Here is a 15,207-nt window from a genome sequence, read left to right on the forward strand (position 1 = left end):
ATGTAACTCAGCCTATGATGTGTGATACATTCTGTTGATACAATGTATCTAAGCCCATGATGTGTGACACTATCTACTGATACAGTGTATCTAATCTTATAATGTATCGTACTGCCTAATACAATGTATCTCAGCCTGTGATGTGTAATGTTGTCTACAGATACAGTGTATCTCAGCCTATCATGTGTGATACTGTCTACTGATACGATCCTTACTATCAAGAATCCCACAATGTCTATCTTCTATATCATCCTTCTTCGCCTCTCGCTTTCTAAAACTTAACATGGATAAGACAGAATTCATAATCTTTCCCCCATCTTGTTCAACCCCCCCAACAGACCTATCTATCATGATCAATGGCTGCACACTATCCCTGGTCAACCAAGTCCGCTGCCTTGGAGTGACCTTGGATTCTGCCCTTTCCTTCCGACCGCACATCCAAGCACTTTCCACCACCTGCCGTCTCCAACTCAAAAACATCTCCTGCATCCGCGCTTTCCTTAACTTTGAATCTGCGAAAATGCTTGTACATGCCCTCATCATCTCCCGCCTGGACTACTGCAACACTCTCCTCTGTGGCCTTCCATCTAGCAGTCTCGCACCCCTCCAATCTATCCTCAGCTCTGCTGCCCGACTAATCCAGCCCAGCGAATTCACTTCAAAGTACTAACAAATACATACAAGGCCGTCCATAACCTGTCGCCTCCCTACATCTCGGAGCTACTTTCCAGATACATCCCCACACGCACTCTCCGATCCTCACAAGACCTCCTTCTCTCCTCTCCTCTTATTGCCTCTTCTCACAATCGACTCCAAGATTTCTCCCGCGCATCCCCCACACTCTGGAACTCGCTGCCCCAACATATCAGACTCTCACCGACAGTGGAATCCTTCAAAAGAAACCTGAAAACCCACCTCTTCAGACAAGCCTACAACCAGTGACCCCGCTGCCTCTATACCGCCATGACCAGCTTCACCCGCACCTACTGTGTCCTTCACCCATACCATGTAGATTGTAAGCCCTCACGGGCATCGCCCTCTCTCCTTCTGTACCAGTTTGTAACTTGTCTTGTTTATGATTAGTACAATTGTCTGTATTATGTATGTGCACCGCTTATCATATGTACAGCGCTATGGAATGAATGGCGCTTTAATAATAAATAATAATAATAATAATAATACGATACAGAGTGTCTAAGCATATCATGTATGATACTGTTGGATCACCTGTGTATCTAATTCTATCATGCATGATACTGTCTGCTGAGTGTTGTATCTGAGTTTATCATGTATGATACTGTTTATTGATCCAGTGTATCTAAGCCTATCATGTGTGATCCTTCTGGTCAGCTGGTGTATCTGTCATATGTGATACTGCAACAGTGTATCTAAACCTACTGTGTATGATTCTGGTGTATCTAAGCCAATCATATGTGATATTGTGCTGCTGGATAAGTATACCTAAGTGTATCATGTGGGATACTGACTGTTGGGCCAGTGTATCTAAGCCTATCATGTGACACCAGATATGATACTGTAAGGAATATATCTAAGACTCTAATGTGTGATACTGACTTATCAGCCAGTGTATCTATGTTTATCATATGTGATACTGTAATAGATGTATCTAAGCCTATTATGTGACACCATATATGATACTGTAATAGATGTACAGCCAGGTCCATAAATATTGGGACACCGACACAATTCTAAAATTTTTGGCTCTATACACCGCCACAATGGATTTGAAATGAAACGAACAAGATGTGCTTTACCTGCAGACTGCCAGCTTTAATTTGAGGGTATTTACATCCAAATCAGGTGAACGGTGCAGGAATTACAGCAGTTTGCATATGTGCCTCCCACTTGTTAAGGGACCAAAAGTAATGGGACAATTGTCTTCTCGGCTGTTCCATGGCCAGGTGTGTGTTATTCCCTCATTATCCCACTTACAATGAGCAGATAAAAGGTCCAGAGGTCATTTCCAGTCTGCTATCTGCATTTGGAATCTGTTGCTGTCAACTCTCAAGATGAGATCCAAAGAGCTGTCACTATCAGTGAAGCCATCATTAGGCTGAAAAAACACAACAAACCCATCAGAGAGATAGCAAAAACATTAGGCCTGGCCAAAACAACTGTTTGGAACATTCTTAAAAAGAAGGAACGCACCGGTGAGCTCAGCAACACCAAAAGACCCGGAAGACCCCGGAAAACAACTGTGGTGGATGACCGAAGAATTCTTTCCCTGGTGAAGAAAACGCCCTTCACAACAGTTGGCCAGATCAAGAACACTCTCCAGGAGGTAGGTGTAGGTGTGTCAAAGTCAACAATCAAGAGAAGACTTCACCAGAGTGAATACAGAGGGTTCACCACAAGATGGAAACCATTGGTGAGCCTCAAACACAGGAAGGCCAGATTAGAGTTTGCCAAACGACATCTAAAAAAGCCTTCACAGTTCTGGAACAACATCCTATGGACAGATGAGACCAAGATCAACTTGTACCAGAGTGATGGGAAGAGAAGAGTATGGAGAAGGAAAGGAACTGCTCATGATCCTAAGCTTACCACATCATCAGTGAAGCATGGTGGTGGTAGTGTCATGGCGTGGGCATGTATGGCTGCCAATGGAACTGGTTGTCTTGTATTTATTGATGATGTGACTGCTGACAAAAGCAGCAGGATGAATTCTGAAGTGTTTCGGGCAATAATATCTGCTCATATTCAGCCAAATGCTTCAGAACTCATTGGACGGCGCTTCACAGTGTAGATGGACAATGACCCAAAGCATACTGCAAAAGCAACCAAAGAGTTATTTAAGGGAAAGAAGTGGAATGTTCTGCAATGGCCGAGTCAATCACCGGACCTGAATCCGATTGAGCATTTCACTTGCTGAAGACAAAACTGAAGGGAAAATGCCCCAAGAACAAGCAGGAACTGAAGACAGTTGCAGTAGAGGCCTGGCAGAGCATCACCAGGGATGAAACCCAGCGTCTGGTGATGTCTATGCGTTCCAGACTGCAGGCTGTAATTGACTGCAAAGGATTTGCAACCAAGTATTAAAAAGTGAAAGTTTGATTTATGATTATTATTCTGTCCCATTACTTTTGGTCCCTTAACAAGTGGGAGGCACATATGCAAACTGTTGTAATTCCTGCACCGTTCACCTGATTTGGATGTAAATACCTCAAATTACAGCTGACAGTCTGCAGGTAAAGAACATCTTGTTCGTTTCACTTCAAATCCATTGTGGTGGTGTATAGAGCCAGAAATGTTAGAATTGTGTCGATGTCCCAATATTAATGGACCTGACTGTATCTAAGCCTATCAGGTGTGATACTGATCAGTCAGTGTATCTATGTTTATCATATGTGATACTGTAATAGATGTATCTAACCCTATCAGGTGTGTTTGTATCTAATCCTGTGTGACACTTTTCCTATCAGGTACCTAAGGATCTGCAGGACACTGACTGCACAGCAGGGTCAGCACCCTCCGACAACCCAGCTGTGTGGAACTACAAGTTCCAGCAAGCTCTATTCACTTCTGTGGGAGTTACAGCCCAGCAAGCGTGCACGTTGGGAGGACTCGCACTTGACCTTAAATCCTCTGCACTTCACACCTGGCTGCAGCCTGCCCCAGGAGCAGCGCTCTCAGCTTACAGGGGTACACGGGACCCCCGGCCTGGCTCGCTGCTTTATTGTATTCATGGCCCTTAGATCAAAGCAAGGCCGTTCCCCCAGCAGATGAAAGAAGAATCCAGCCAAAAATAGCCGGTGATCCTCCACGTCCTGTGTTCCCCTGATCAAAGCCGAGTCCCTGATACATTTCCCGTCCGCAATTTACTTGTGACATAGTTTATGGACGCTTTCGCCGTCCCCTCGCCCCTCACCACGGGCCACGAGTTCACATTTCCATTGTGAGCCCCGAGCACGTGGAGAGGGGGAGCCCCGGGGTCTGTGGTCCACGAGCTCCACTTTGAAGTGGGTGACGTTCCTGCGCAGCCTTCTCCAAAACCAGTTTTAATTGCTTGACCCCCCTGTTTAACCCTTTTACTGCTGGAGGGTTGTACAAGGTTAATTAAAAGTACTTATTTCTCTTTCTGTTTTTTTTGGAGGGGGACACATTTGGAGCATTGGGCTACTCTCACATTAGCGTTTTCAATTCCGCTATCGAGATCCGTCCCAGTGTCTCAATAGCGGAAGAAAACGCTTCAGTTTTGTCCCCATTTCATTATCAATAGGGACAAAACTGAACTGAACGAAACGGAGTCACCAGAATGCATCCCGTTCCGTTTGGCTGCGTCCCCGTCGCGGACAGAAAAACACTGCAAGCAGCGTTCTTCTGTCCGCGATTTGGTGCGGAGCAAGACGGATCGGTCCTGGCGCACAATGTAAGTCAACGGGGACGGATCAGTTTTTCTCTGACACAATCTGGCACAATAGAAAACGGATCCGTCCTCCATTGACTTTCAATGGAGTTCATGACGGATCCGTTTTGGCTATGTTACAGATAATACAAACGGATCCGTTCTGAACGGATGCAGACGTTTGTATTATCTGAACGGATCCGTCACGGCTATAGAAGACATAATACAACCGGATCCGTTCATGCGGTTATATTATTGTAACGGAAGCGTTTTTGCAGATCTATGACGGATACGCAAAAAATAAAAAACGCTAACGTGAAAGTAGCCTTCGCCTCAGACGTCTGCCCCCCCTATAGCTTTGCTCCATCCTTCCCTGCCTGTCCCATCCGCTGTCACCTTGCCAACTTTCCCCAACTGCTGCATGGCACAGGTGCCACAATACAGAATGCCATCCTTTGATACAAAGTATCATCGTGTTACATTGTGTGATGAGGGCTATTACCCTAGAATTGGGGAGGGGGGGGGAGGGGTACACTGGAGAAGTATTCAGCTACTGTATCTCTTAGCTGCAGCTGTCTCTGGGACCGGGCGACAACCAGTATGGCCACCAGTAGAGTTCCCACAGGAGTTGTCAGATTTCCTAGAATTCTGCGGGGAAAGAACCAATAGTCTGACACCCATGGGACAAGTGTCTATTGACTTTTCTGGATTATTGGGCGCCCCGAAACACTGATTCCCAGAACCTATTCAGAAGTATTGGGCCTCGGTTTAGGCATCGTTATATGCTCGCTGTATTGTGCTATTATGTGTTCATGGTAAGGTGCAAATTCATAATAGGGTCATATAGTGCCCACATAGTACCACCATACAGTGAGCATTCAATGATAGTGCCCACATAATATCACCATGCAATGAACACATAATAGCGCCATATATTGCCCATATAATAGACTCATACAAGGGCATACTATATGGCATTAATATGTATTCATTATAGGGTGCTCTTTTGTGGGCACTATATGTCAGTATGTGTTCATTTTATGGTGCTATTACGTGGGCACTGTATGGTGCTATTACGTGGGCACTGTATGGTGCTTTTACGTGGGCACTGTACGGTGCTATTACGTGGGCACTGTATGGTGCTATTACGTGGGCACTGTATGGTGCTATTACGTGGGCACTGTATGGTGCTATTACGTGGGCACTGTATGGTGCTATTACGTGGGCACTGTATGGTGCTATTACGTGGGCACTGTATGGTGCTATTACGTGGGCACCGTATGTCCGTATTATTTTAGCACAGTAAACACAGACTTTGTGGCCTGTGAATCAGATGGGACCATAGATCATTTTATACCCCAATGTCCCACCTCTTAGCGCTGCATTGGGGCTCATTATATCTGGAGGACCCCGCCTGGTACTCACCTGTTCTGACTCACGCTAGTAAATACCATTGTGACCTGACGTGACAACCTTCTCCATGTGGCTGTTTTCTTCGAAGTGCCCGCCCCTCCCCCCATAGACACGAGTCCTTACTAGGGTCCCGGCTGTTTTTGTCTGCTATTCATGTGTGAGACAAAATATTTTGTTTAGCAAAAATCTTTCATTTATTTAAAAAGGAATTTCCGACCTGCAGCTGCTTCCATGTGTCTTAAAGAGCCGGCGCTCCTTTGTCAGAGTTTCACTTTCATTACTCTACAAATGTCTCTAATCTGAGATAACGTACGGCCGTATCCAACGCCGGACCGAGGTCAGTGGAATCGCTGCTCCAGAAAGAGGAGAGTAATGAGTTAGGGCTCGTTCACACGACCGTTGGTGTCCAGTTCCCGTATTGCGGACCGCATTTGCAGATCCGCAATACACGGACACCGTTTCGTTGTCATTTCGCATCACGGATGCGGACCCATTCGTTTCAATGGGTCCGCAAATCCAGAGGTGCGGAACGGAAGCACGGAACGGAACACTACGGAAGCACTCCGGAGTGCTTTCTGGGGTTCCGTTCCGTGCCTCCGCAACGCAAAAAGATAGAACATGCTCTATCTTTTTGCAAAACGGAGGGATCGCGGACCCATTCAAGTAAATGGGTCTGCGATCCCCATGTGCCTGCCCCACGGAAGGTGCCCGTGTATTGCAGACGGCAATTTGCGGTCCACAGCACGGGCCATAAGGCCTCTTTCACACGACCATTTGGCTTTTTCAGTGTTTTTCAGTCCTTTTTTTCACGGATCCGTTGTTCCGTTTTTTGTTTCCGTTACGTTTCTGTTTCTGTTCCGTTTTTCTGTATGACCCATACAGTAATTAAATAGAAAAAATTGGGCTGGGCATAACATTTTCAATAGATGGTTCCGCAAAAACGGATATATGGACATACGGATGCATTTCGATATGTGTTCCGTTTTTTTTTTGGCGGACCCATTGACTTGAATGGAGCCACAGAACGTGATTTGCGGGCAAACAGGACATGTTCTATCTTTCAATGGAACGGAAAAACGGAAATATAGAAAATGGAATGCATAGGGAGTACATTCTGTTTTTTTTGTGGAACCATTGAAATGAATGATTCCGTATACAGAATGCAAAAAACGTCCTGTAAACGGAAAAAAACGGTCATGTGAAAGAGGCCTAATTGTGTCCAATAACAGTGCCTGGATGACAGTGAAGACGCAGTAGTGCTAGCATAACGCTACCGTATTATAGTGCTTGACAAAATAGTCCAATATCATACTAGTATACAGTGCTCACATAATAGCATAACAGTGCCAAGCAATATATATATATATATATACACCCACCATGCAGTGAACACATAGCAGTCTCTGTACTGCAATATAACACCGCCATATAGTGCCTGCAATATAGATCCATTTGGTGCCCATCAAGCGCTACTCTACAGGGCTCACCTAATATGAGTGAGCCCATAACAGTGCCATACAATGTCTACATAAACCCATACCATGCCTAGGTAATAGCATCACGCATGATAATACCAGAGCTCACAACAGCAAATAGTGAACATGTAACAAAGTCAGACAATGCCCAAATAAAATTGCATATAGTGTCTATATAATAATAGCACCATGCAGTGAGCACATAGCAGTACCTACTGTATACTATACAAACATAGCACTGCTCCTAAGTGCCACAATAGTTCCATGTGGCGTCCTTATAATACCGCTATAAAGTGCTTACATACTGTAATAGTGAAAACGTAGCAATGACATACAATGTCCACATAAAATCTCATACTCTCTAGATAAGGCCTATTGCACACGACCGTATGGGTTTTTCAGTGTTTTGCGGTCCGTTTTTCACGGAGCCGTTGTTCCGTTTTTTGTTTCCGTTGTGTTTCTGTTTCTGTTCCGTTTTTCCGTTCCGTTTTTCCGTATGGCATATACAGTATACAGTAATTACATAGATAAAATTGGGCTGGGAATAACATTTTCAATAGATGGTGCAGCAAAAAACGGAACGGAAACGGAAGACATACGGATGCATTTCCGTATGTGTTCCATTTTTTTTGCGGACCCATTGACTTGAATGGAGCCACTGAACGTGATTTGCGGGCAATAATAGGACATGTTCTATGTTAAAACGGAACGGAAAAACGGAAATACGGAAACGGAATGCATACAGAGTACATTCCGTTTTTTTTGCGGAACCATTGAAATGAATGGTTCCGTATATGGACCGTATACGGAACGCAAAAAACGGCCAGTAAGGCTACATTCACACGTCCGTGGTGTGTTGCGGACCCGCAAATTGCGGGTCCGCAACACACCAGCCCGTCACCCCCATAGAAATGCCTATTCTTGTCCGCAAGCTGCGGACAAGAATAGGACATGGTCTATCTTTTTGTGGAGCTGCGGACCCAAAATAGGGGCCGCGCTCCGCAATTGTGGCTGCAGACAGCACACTGTGTGCTGTCCGCATCCATTCCGTCCCCATAGAGAATGAATGGGTCCGCACCCTTTCCGCAAAATTGCGGAAAGGATGCGGACCCATTTTGCGGACGTGTGAATGGAGCCTTAACGGGGAAAAAAAACGTCCGTGTGCAGGAGGCCTAACAGCGCGTGAATGCATAGCAGTACCAATACTGTACAAACATAACACTACCATATACTGCCTCATATAGTGCCCCTATAATACTGCTACATAGTGGACACATGGCAGTGCAAGACAAAATCCCATACAGTGTCTATATAATGGCACCATGCACTGAACAAAATACCTATACTGTACAAATATAACATTGCTATGTAATTTCTATAAAATAGTGCCACATGGTGCCTATATAATACTACTATACAGGTACACAGTGAACACATGGCAGTGACAGAGCCTAAGGATTACTGTATATAGTGCCCAGATATTACTGCAGTATAGACCTTACATAGTAGTACTATATATGGTGAACACCTAAGGGTGCCGTACTGTGCCAAAATGTCTCACTATGCAAAGCTAAATAACAGTGTCATACAATGGCAGCAAAATACCGCCATATAATACATAACTGCACTGCCAGGGACTGATAGGGAACTTAGATTGTGAGCTCCATTGGAGACAGTCAGTCTGTAAAACGCTGCAGAATATGTCAGCGCTATATAAGGGCTCATGCACACAAACGTTTTATATTGAACCATTCATTTCAATGGATCAGCAAAAAAACCTGGTGTCTCCGCGTGCATTCTGTTTCCGGATTTCCGGTCCGTTCAAAGATAGAACATGTCCTATTATTGCCCGCAAATCACATTCCGTGGCATTCCGTGGCTCCATTCAAGTCAATGGAAATGCATCCGTGTGTCTTCCGTATCCGTTCTGTTTTTGCGGAACCATCTATTGGAAATGTTACGCCCAGCCCATTTTTTTCTATGTAATTACTGTATACTGTATATGCCATATAGAAAAACGGAACGGAACCGGAAACACTACTGAAACAAAAAACGGATCCATTAAAAACGGACCACAAAACACTGAAAAAGCCATACGGTCGTGTGCATGAGCCCTGCACCGCACGAGAATACAATAAATCCACACGATATGGACTCATCTCAGATCCCAGTGATCAGGAATTTGGGGGAGGGGGTGTGAATCTGGCTACCATTACTGCATCTGCAGGGGGTCGCCCCCTGGTTATACTAAACTTCTGATTGGGCAGTCACCCGTCATCCTCTGCAGATGTCTAGGAAAGCTGGGTGACCATCTGTGTAGGACTAATGGTCGCACATACTGTAATATAATACTCTAGTATCTTCCTATATGATATAAAGTGCTGTAACTTCCTATAAGATACTTTGTAATTCAATTATTTTCCAATTTCACGTTCTCTGCTTGCTGCCAGTGAATTGGAGCCTTGTTCTTAAACTCCATCACACAGCTGAGGGTTTGCTACAACCCTTTGTGAGCTGAGCCGTCTGCACTCCAGGTTGATACATTGTAACAAACTTTCCGCTGCTTTTCTATAGCATGCTTTCTTGTGGAGACTGGGTGCAATTGTAACAAACCCTCAGCTGTGAGACATATCAGGTGGGGATGGGTTTTCAGTGATTTAGTGTCTCGGGACCATCCTAGAAACCAAGAGGTGACCGAGGAAACTGGTTTTGGCTGGCGGTCTGGGGTTGTATATTACAGGGTGACAGTTTTACAACCCGCAGTAATTGACTGGGTGCCCGGTGCGACCAGATCTTCCACATTACCCATAATTCATTACCTGGAACTGTATATTATAGGTTTTGCTTGACTAAGGGCAACCAGAGCTGGGAACCTGTCGTCAGCGGCTAAAGGTCAAAGGTCCTCCCTATACAGTGCAGTGGACTCTTCATTATGTACTGTATGTTCCTAGGAAAGCTGGGTGACAACCGATATCGCTACCTTGCCATCTTGCACTGGGGTTGTCGCCAAGATTGTACGCCCCCGGCCTGCTTAGGTGTGCTCGGAGGAAAGGCTCGTACGGCCGAAACGCGTAAGCGACAGTGGTTTTAATATTTTTCTACTATGATTTGAGGAATTCATTTTTACCGGAGCGCCGGAACTATTCCCGTGTTTCCTGCTCTGCTTAGGAATGCATTTTATGTGAGTGGGGAATGTAGTGCTGATGCATATCCCAGGCAGGATCACAGGAAAGCTGGGTGACTGTCCATACAGTTGTCATTGCAGCCATTGTCATCCAGCTTTCTCAGTCTCCTGAATGGCAAGCATTGCTGCCTTCTCATATCGGAGCCTTGGAGAGCTGGGTGGTTGTCAATAGATTTGTCATCTCAGCACACAGGGGTTGTCACCCAGCTTTCTCAGGTTCCTGAAGGGCGAAGATTCTAAATGATGGAGTCATAGGGAAGTAGGAAAGGGATCGCGGCACAACAAGACCGATGTCTCGTGCAGGAGCCTAAGAAAGCTGGGTGTCGATACATTCGCCATTACAGCACACACAGGGGTTGTCACCCAGCTTTCCCAGTTTCCTGAATAGGGAATCTGCTAAGTTATGTAGTCCAGGGGCGTAGCTATAGGGGAAGCGGCTGCTTTGGGGCCTGAACTCAGAAGGGCCCCACCCAGGAGGAGGACTGAAAGATTTGTCGGGGCCCCCTCTACAGTATTATACAATGACATTATATACAGAGACACTGCAGGAAACGGACGGAGCGGCTGCCGGGCCTCGTCTGACTAACATGGGAGGGAAGGTGGCGAAGAAGTTGCTGGGGGGGCCCCGTTCAAAAATTTGCTTTGGGGCCCAGTCATTTCTATCTACGTCACTGATGCAGTCATATAATATAAATGGAAAGGTTTCTCATGCAGGAGCCTAAGAAAGCTGAGTGAGTGTCGATACATTCGCCATTACAGCACACACATCGGATGTCACCCAGCTTTCCCAGTTACCTGAATAGTGAATCTGCTAAGTTCTGCAGAGTGGGGGATGTGTCACTACAAACTAGACAAATAGTCTCAGGAATCTAGGAAAGCTGGGTGATAGAACAGGCCACCCCTAGGCCTCCTGCCCCGTGGTCGTGCTGCGGGCCGCAATGCATGAACACCGTCCGTGGGGCAGACGCAGTGGATCGCGGACCCATTCACTTTAATGGGTCCGCAATTCGGCAGTTCCGCAAAAAGATAGGACGTGTTCTATCTTTTTGCACAACGGAAGTACGGGACGAAACCCGACGGAAGCACTCCGTATACTCCCGTGGGGTCCCGTTCCGTGCTTCTGTTCTGCACCATTTTCGCATCTCCGGATTTGCGGACCCATTGAAGTGGATGGGTCCGCATCCGTGATGCGGAATGCACACGGAACGGTGCCCGTATAATGCGGATCCGCAAATGCGGTTCGCAATACGGCAACAGGAAGCATACGTTCGTGTGCCGGAGGCCTTACAGCTCCCAAAGCGGTTGACACGGCGCTCAGCGATGCGGTCCTGTGAAGTGAATAGATCCCTCTATAGATTTAGCCGGGTGGCAGACAATACGGCCGCCATTATAGATTTTTCACCCAGCTTTCCACGAAACAGATATCGCTATGGAACAGCTTAATACAATTTTTGACGCCTAGAATAATTGGGTCGATCGGAGCGCAGCTGGCGAGGAAACGGTTAAGTTGGCAATTCCACAGAAAAGGCGTCCAATTCCTCCCTTTCTCTTGACTTTCCTGTACTTGTCCTAATACAATTGTATTTACTCCAAAGTGGCGCGCGGTCAGATCGCATCTCCCTGCCCCCGCCCCACCATACGGGAACATACAGGGGTCATTATCCGCAGCCTTGGGCTCGGAGTGAAATTTTAATGCATCTTATACGAGAAGAACAGAATTGATACATTTGTATCTCATCCCTCATTCACTGTAATGTAAACCAAAAACAAAAAAGAAAATTATGCAAAAATTGAAATTTTTTGATATATTTTTTTTGTCGAGGCAAATGCAAAAGATAAAAAAAGAAATTAAAAAAATTCTGCCAAAATAACGCACGTTTGAATGGTGACCGTTACATTGTATCTCACCGTATAGGCGGCGATAGAAGCAGAGGAGCGGAATTACACGACATTCTTTCCCACCATCAAGACATGTGGACAATTAGTGGTTTGGATCCGGCAAGGTATCTGCGAGGCTTTGATGCCGGGGACACTGAAGGGGCTTAGATCAGCGAATCAAAATGGAGACTATTATAACAGAGATGAACTCAACAATCCGCCCGATTCGCCGATTTCACAATTCATTTGCCAGTGCTTGGAATACAAAGGGTTAATTGATTTAAAAAAGGGAATCAATGCAACCATGCTAAATCATTTCCCCTCATGGGCTCATGCACACAAACGTATTTTCTTTCCGTGTCCGTTCCGTTTTTATTTTTTCGCGGACTGTATGAAGAACCATTCATTTCAATGGGTCCGCAAAAAAATGGAAGTTACTTCACGTGCATTCCGTTTCCGCATGTCCATATATCTGTTCCGCCAAAAAATAGAACATGTCTTATTATTGTCCGCATTACGGACAAGGATAGGACTGTTCTATTAGGGGCCGGCTGTTCCATTCCGCAAAACACGAAATGCACACGGACGTCATCCGTATTTTTTGAGAATCCGTTTTTTGTGGACTGCAAAATACATAAGGTCGTGTGCATGAGCCCTATATGTCCAGAAGTGGATTTGCAATTCAATATCGGAGCGCTTGTGGAATATTTCACCGGTAGTGATGACCACAAGCACTCATGTAGTAGGACATTTCAGTATGGGTAACTGGTGCCGCCATGTTGGGAAATTAAGACGACGCATAATTGATACCGGACCCCCACTATATTGCCACCATGCCCCCCATAGTTATCCACTGACTCGTCATCACGTTTTCTATGTGGCAGCTTTAACCATTCCTAGGGGTTTGCTGTACCTTTCTATATGTTTGCAACATTGGCCGGATGTAGCAGAGCTGAGCTCCGTTTACGGAACTGCAAAATGATGCAACCCACAGGCTTAAATAACAAACTCAGCTTGACTACACTTCAGTTACTCTGCAGAGCCGGATGCAGCAGAGCTGAGTGACTGACGACCATGTCACCTTGAGCTATGTCGACTTTGACATGGGGCGACTAGTCAACCAACTCACAGTCAAAGATGCCCCAATGAAATAAATTCAGCTCTGCTACATCTAGCAGAGCCAAATGTTGCTGAGCTGACTGATGTGTGATAATGTTACATTGTGCTGTTGATAAATTTACATGGGACTGCAGGTAGATCTACTTAATGTCTTCATGGTGCCCAAGCAATGCAAAAAAAGCTATTGACAAACTCATGTCTTTCCTGAAGCAGAGCCGAGAGACTTCTAGTGATTGCCCACTGTGCCGTCTGCACTTTTACATAGGACTGCAGGTAAATCTGCTACCTTCGCACGCGGCAGATTTTGTGGCAGGAAATTCTGCGACTGAAAATCAATTCCATTCACCTTGATGGGTCCTGGCAGAAATCCGTGCGCTCGCTGCCCCATTCCAATGAAATGGAACCGATTTTCAGTCGCAGAATTTTCTGCCACAAAATCCGCCGGGTGCGAAGACGCCCTTAACCGTTTTCAGGTTCATCTGTCACTAAGCAGGGCCAGAGGAAGCTGAGCTCAGTGACTCATGTCTTACATAGGACTGCAGCTAACACGGAGAGTCGACGGCCCCCCGGAGAGTTAGTTACATGACAAACTCAGCCCTGCTACATCTGTATCACTCCATATATTGGGTTAGACAGGATTTACCTCTGCATGGAGAGCAGCAGTCCCAGCAGGATGGTGAAGAAGATGCCAGGAAGGTGCCAGGGTGCCATGGTGCTGCTCTGTCCGGCGTCTGCCCGTCACCCTTTACCGCTCTCTTCCCTGCTTCCTAATTTCATTGAGGTGTAACGCAATGTCTCCAAGGTTCATCTTTCTTTTGCAGGGGGGAGAAGTTTTCTGGCTGGAGGAGACCTCGCAGGGATGTGTCGCCTCTTCCTCCTCCGCGGACAGCAGGGTAGGGATCAGCGGTGCCCGCAGTTCATTCTCCAGTCCTGATCGCCCCTTCCTTGTATTCCTCAGGCGGTGTCTTCTATCTTAGGCTTCTCTTCCCGATCTTCTCCTTGGGATCCCTGGCCCCTGAGCCTTGTGGCCCCCCTTCCACGCTTCTCATCCCTAACTGTCTATAAGTTTGTGGCTCTTTGGAGCTGTCACACACACAACTCTGCGCTCTCCTGCCGCCAGCTCCTCTGATGCTGCCTGATTGTGACTCTCCACCTCTTTAAATTCCCCTCTCTGCACTGACAGTCACAGACTCCCCCCTTCCCCGTCCTTCCCTCCCCTACTATCCTCTGATGACAGGAGCAAGTATTCCCCTCTCCCGCTCCATGATACCCGACGCTTGCATAGGAGTCCAACAGTCCCCTCTAAGATGAAAGTATGGGGACCCTGAGACCCCCGACCTGTTCCCGAGCTCTAGCTTTTCTTCACCCAGCTGTCTGACAACCAGTATTCCCAATATTGCAACTCTTCGAGGTTGTCAACCAGCTATCCCACCCTCCCACTTCTTTGGTGGGGCAGGGTACTGCTACTCCCTAAATAAATGGGTTTGTCATTGGGGAGTCTGACAACCAACACTCCCATTGTCCAAACGGTTGTCGCGTAGATTTTCTAGATAAATTCTGGAAGGGATATCGTAGTGCGGACTCCGCTACTCCCTAAACCGGGCATGCTCAACCTGCGGCGCTCCAGCTGTTGCAAAACTACAACTCCCACAATGCCCTGCTGTAAGCTGATAGCTGTAGGCTGCTCGGGCATGCTGGGAGTTGTAGTTTTGCAACAGCTGGAGGGCCGCAGGTTGAGCATGCCTGCCCTAAATAATCTGGGAAAGCTAGTT

The 15,207-nt window shown here is 46.4% G+C and overlaps 1 protein-coding gene across 1 annotated transcript in view; it reads right to left on the bottom strand.

Moving 5' to 3' along the window:
- WNT10A (Wnt family member 10A) overlaps window positions 1-14,532 on the bottom strand; it is a 49,116-nt gene extending 34,584 nt beyond the window's left edge. Inside the window, exon 1 of the mRNA XM_040441056.1 lies at window positions 14,079-14,532. Coding sequence (XP_040296990.1) covers window positions 14,079-14,146 — 68 coding nt within the window. The 5' untranslated portion in view covers window positions 14,147-14,532. The remainder of the gene's footprint in view (window positions 1-14,078) is intronic.
- Between the last annotated feature and the right edge of the window lie 675 nt (window positions 14,533-15,207).

This window comes from Bufo bufo, chromosome 7 (assembly GCF_905171765.1).
Source record: "Bufo bufo chromosome 7, aBufBuf1.1, whole genome shotgun sequence".
Taxonomy (NCBI): Eukaryota; Metazoa; Chordata; class Amphibia; order Anura; family Bufonidae; genus Bufo; species Bufo bufo.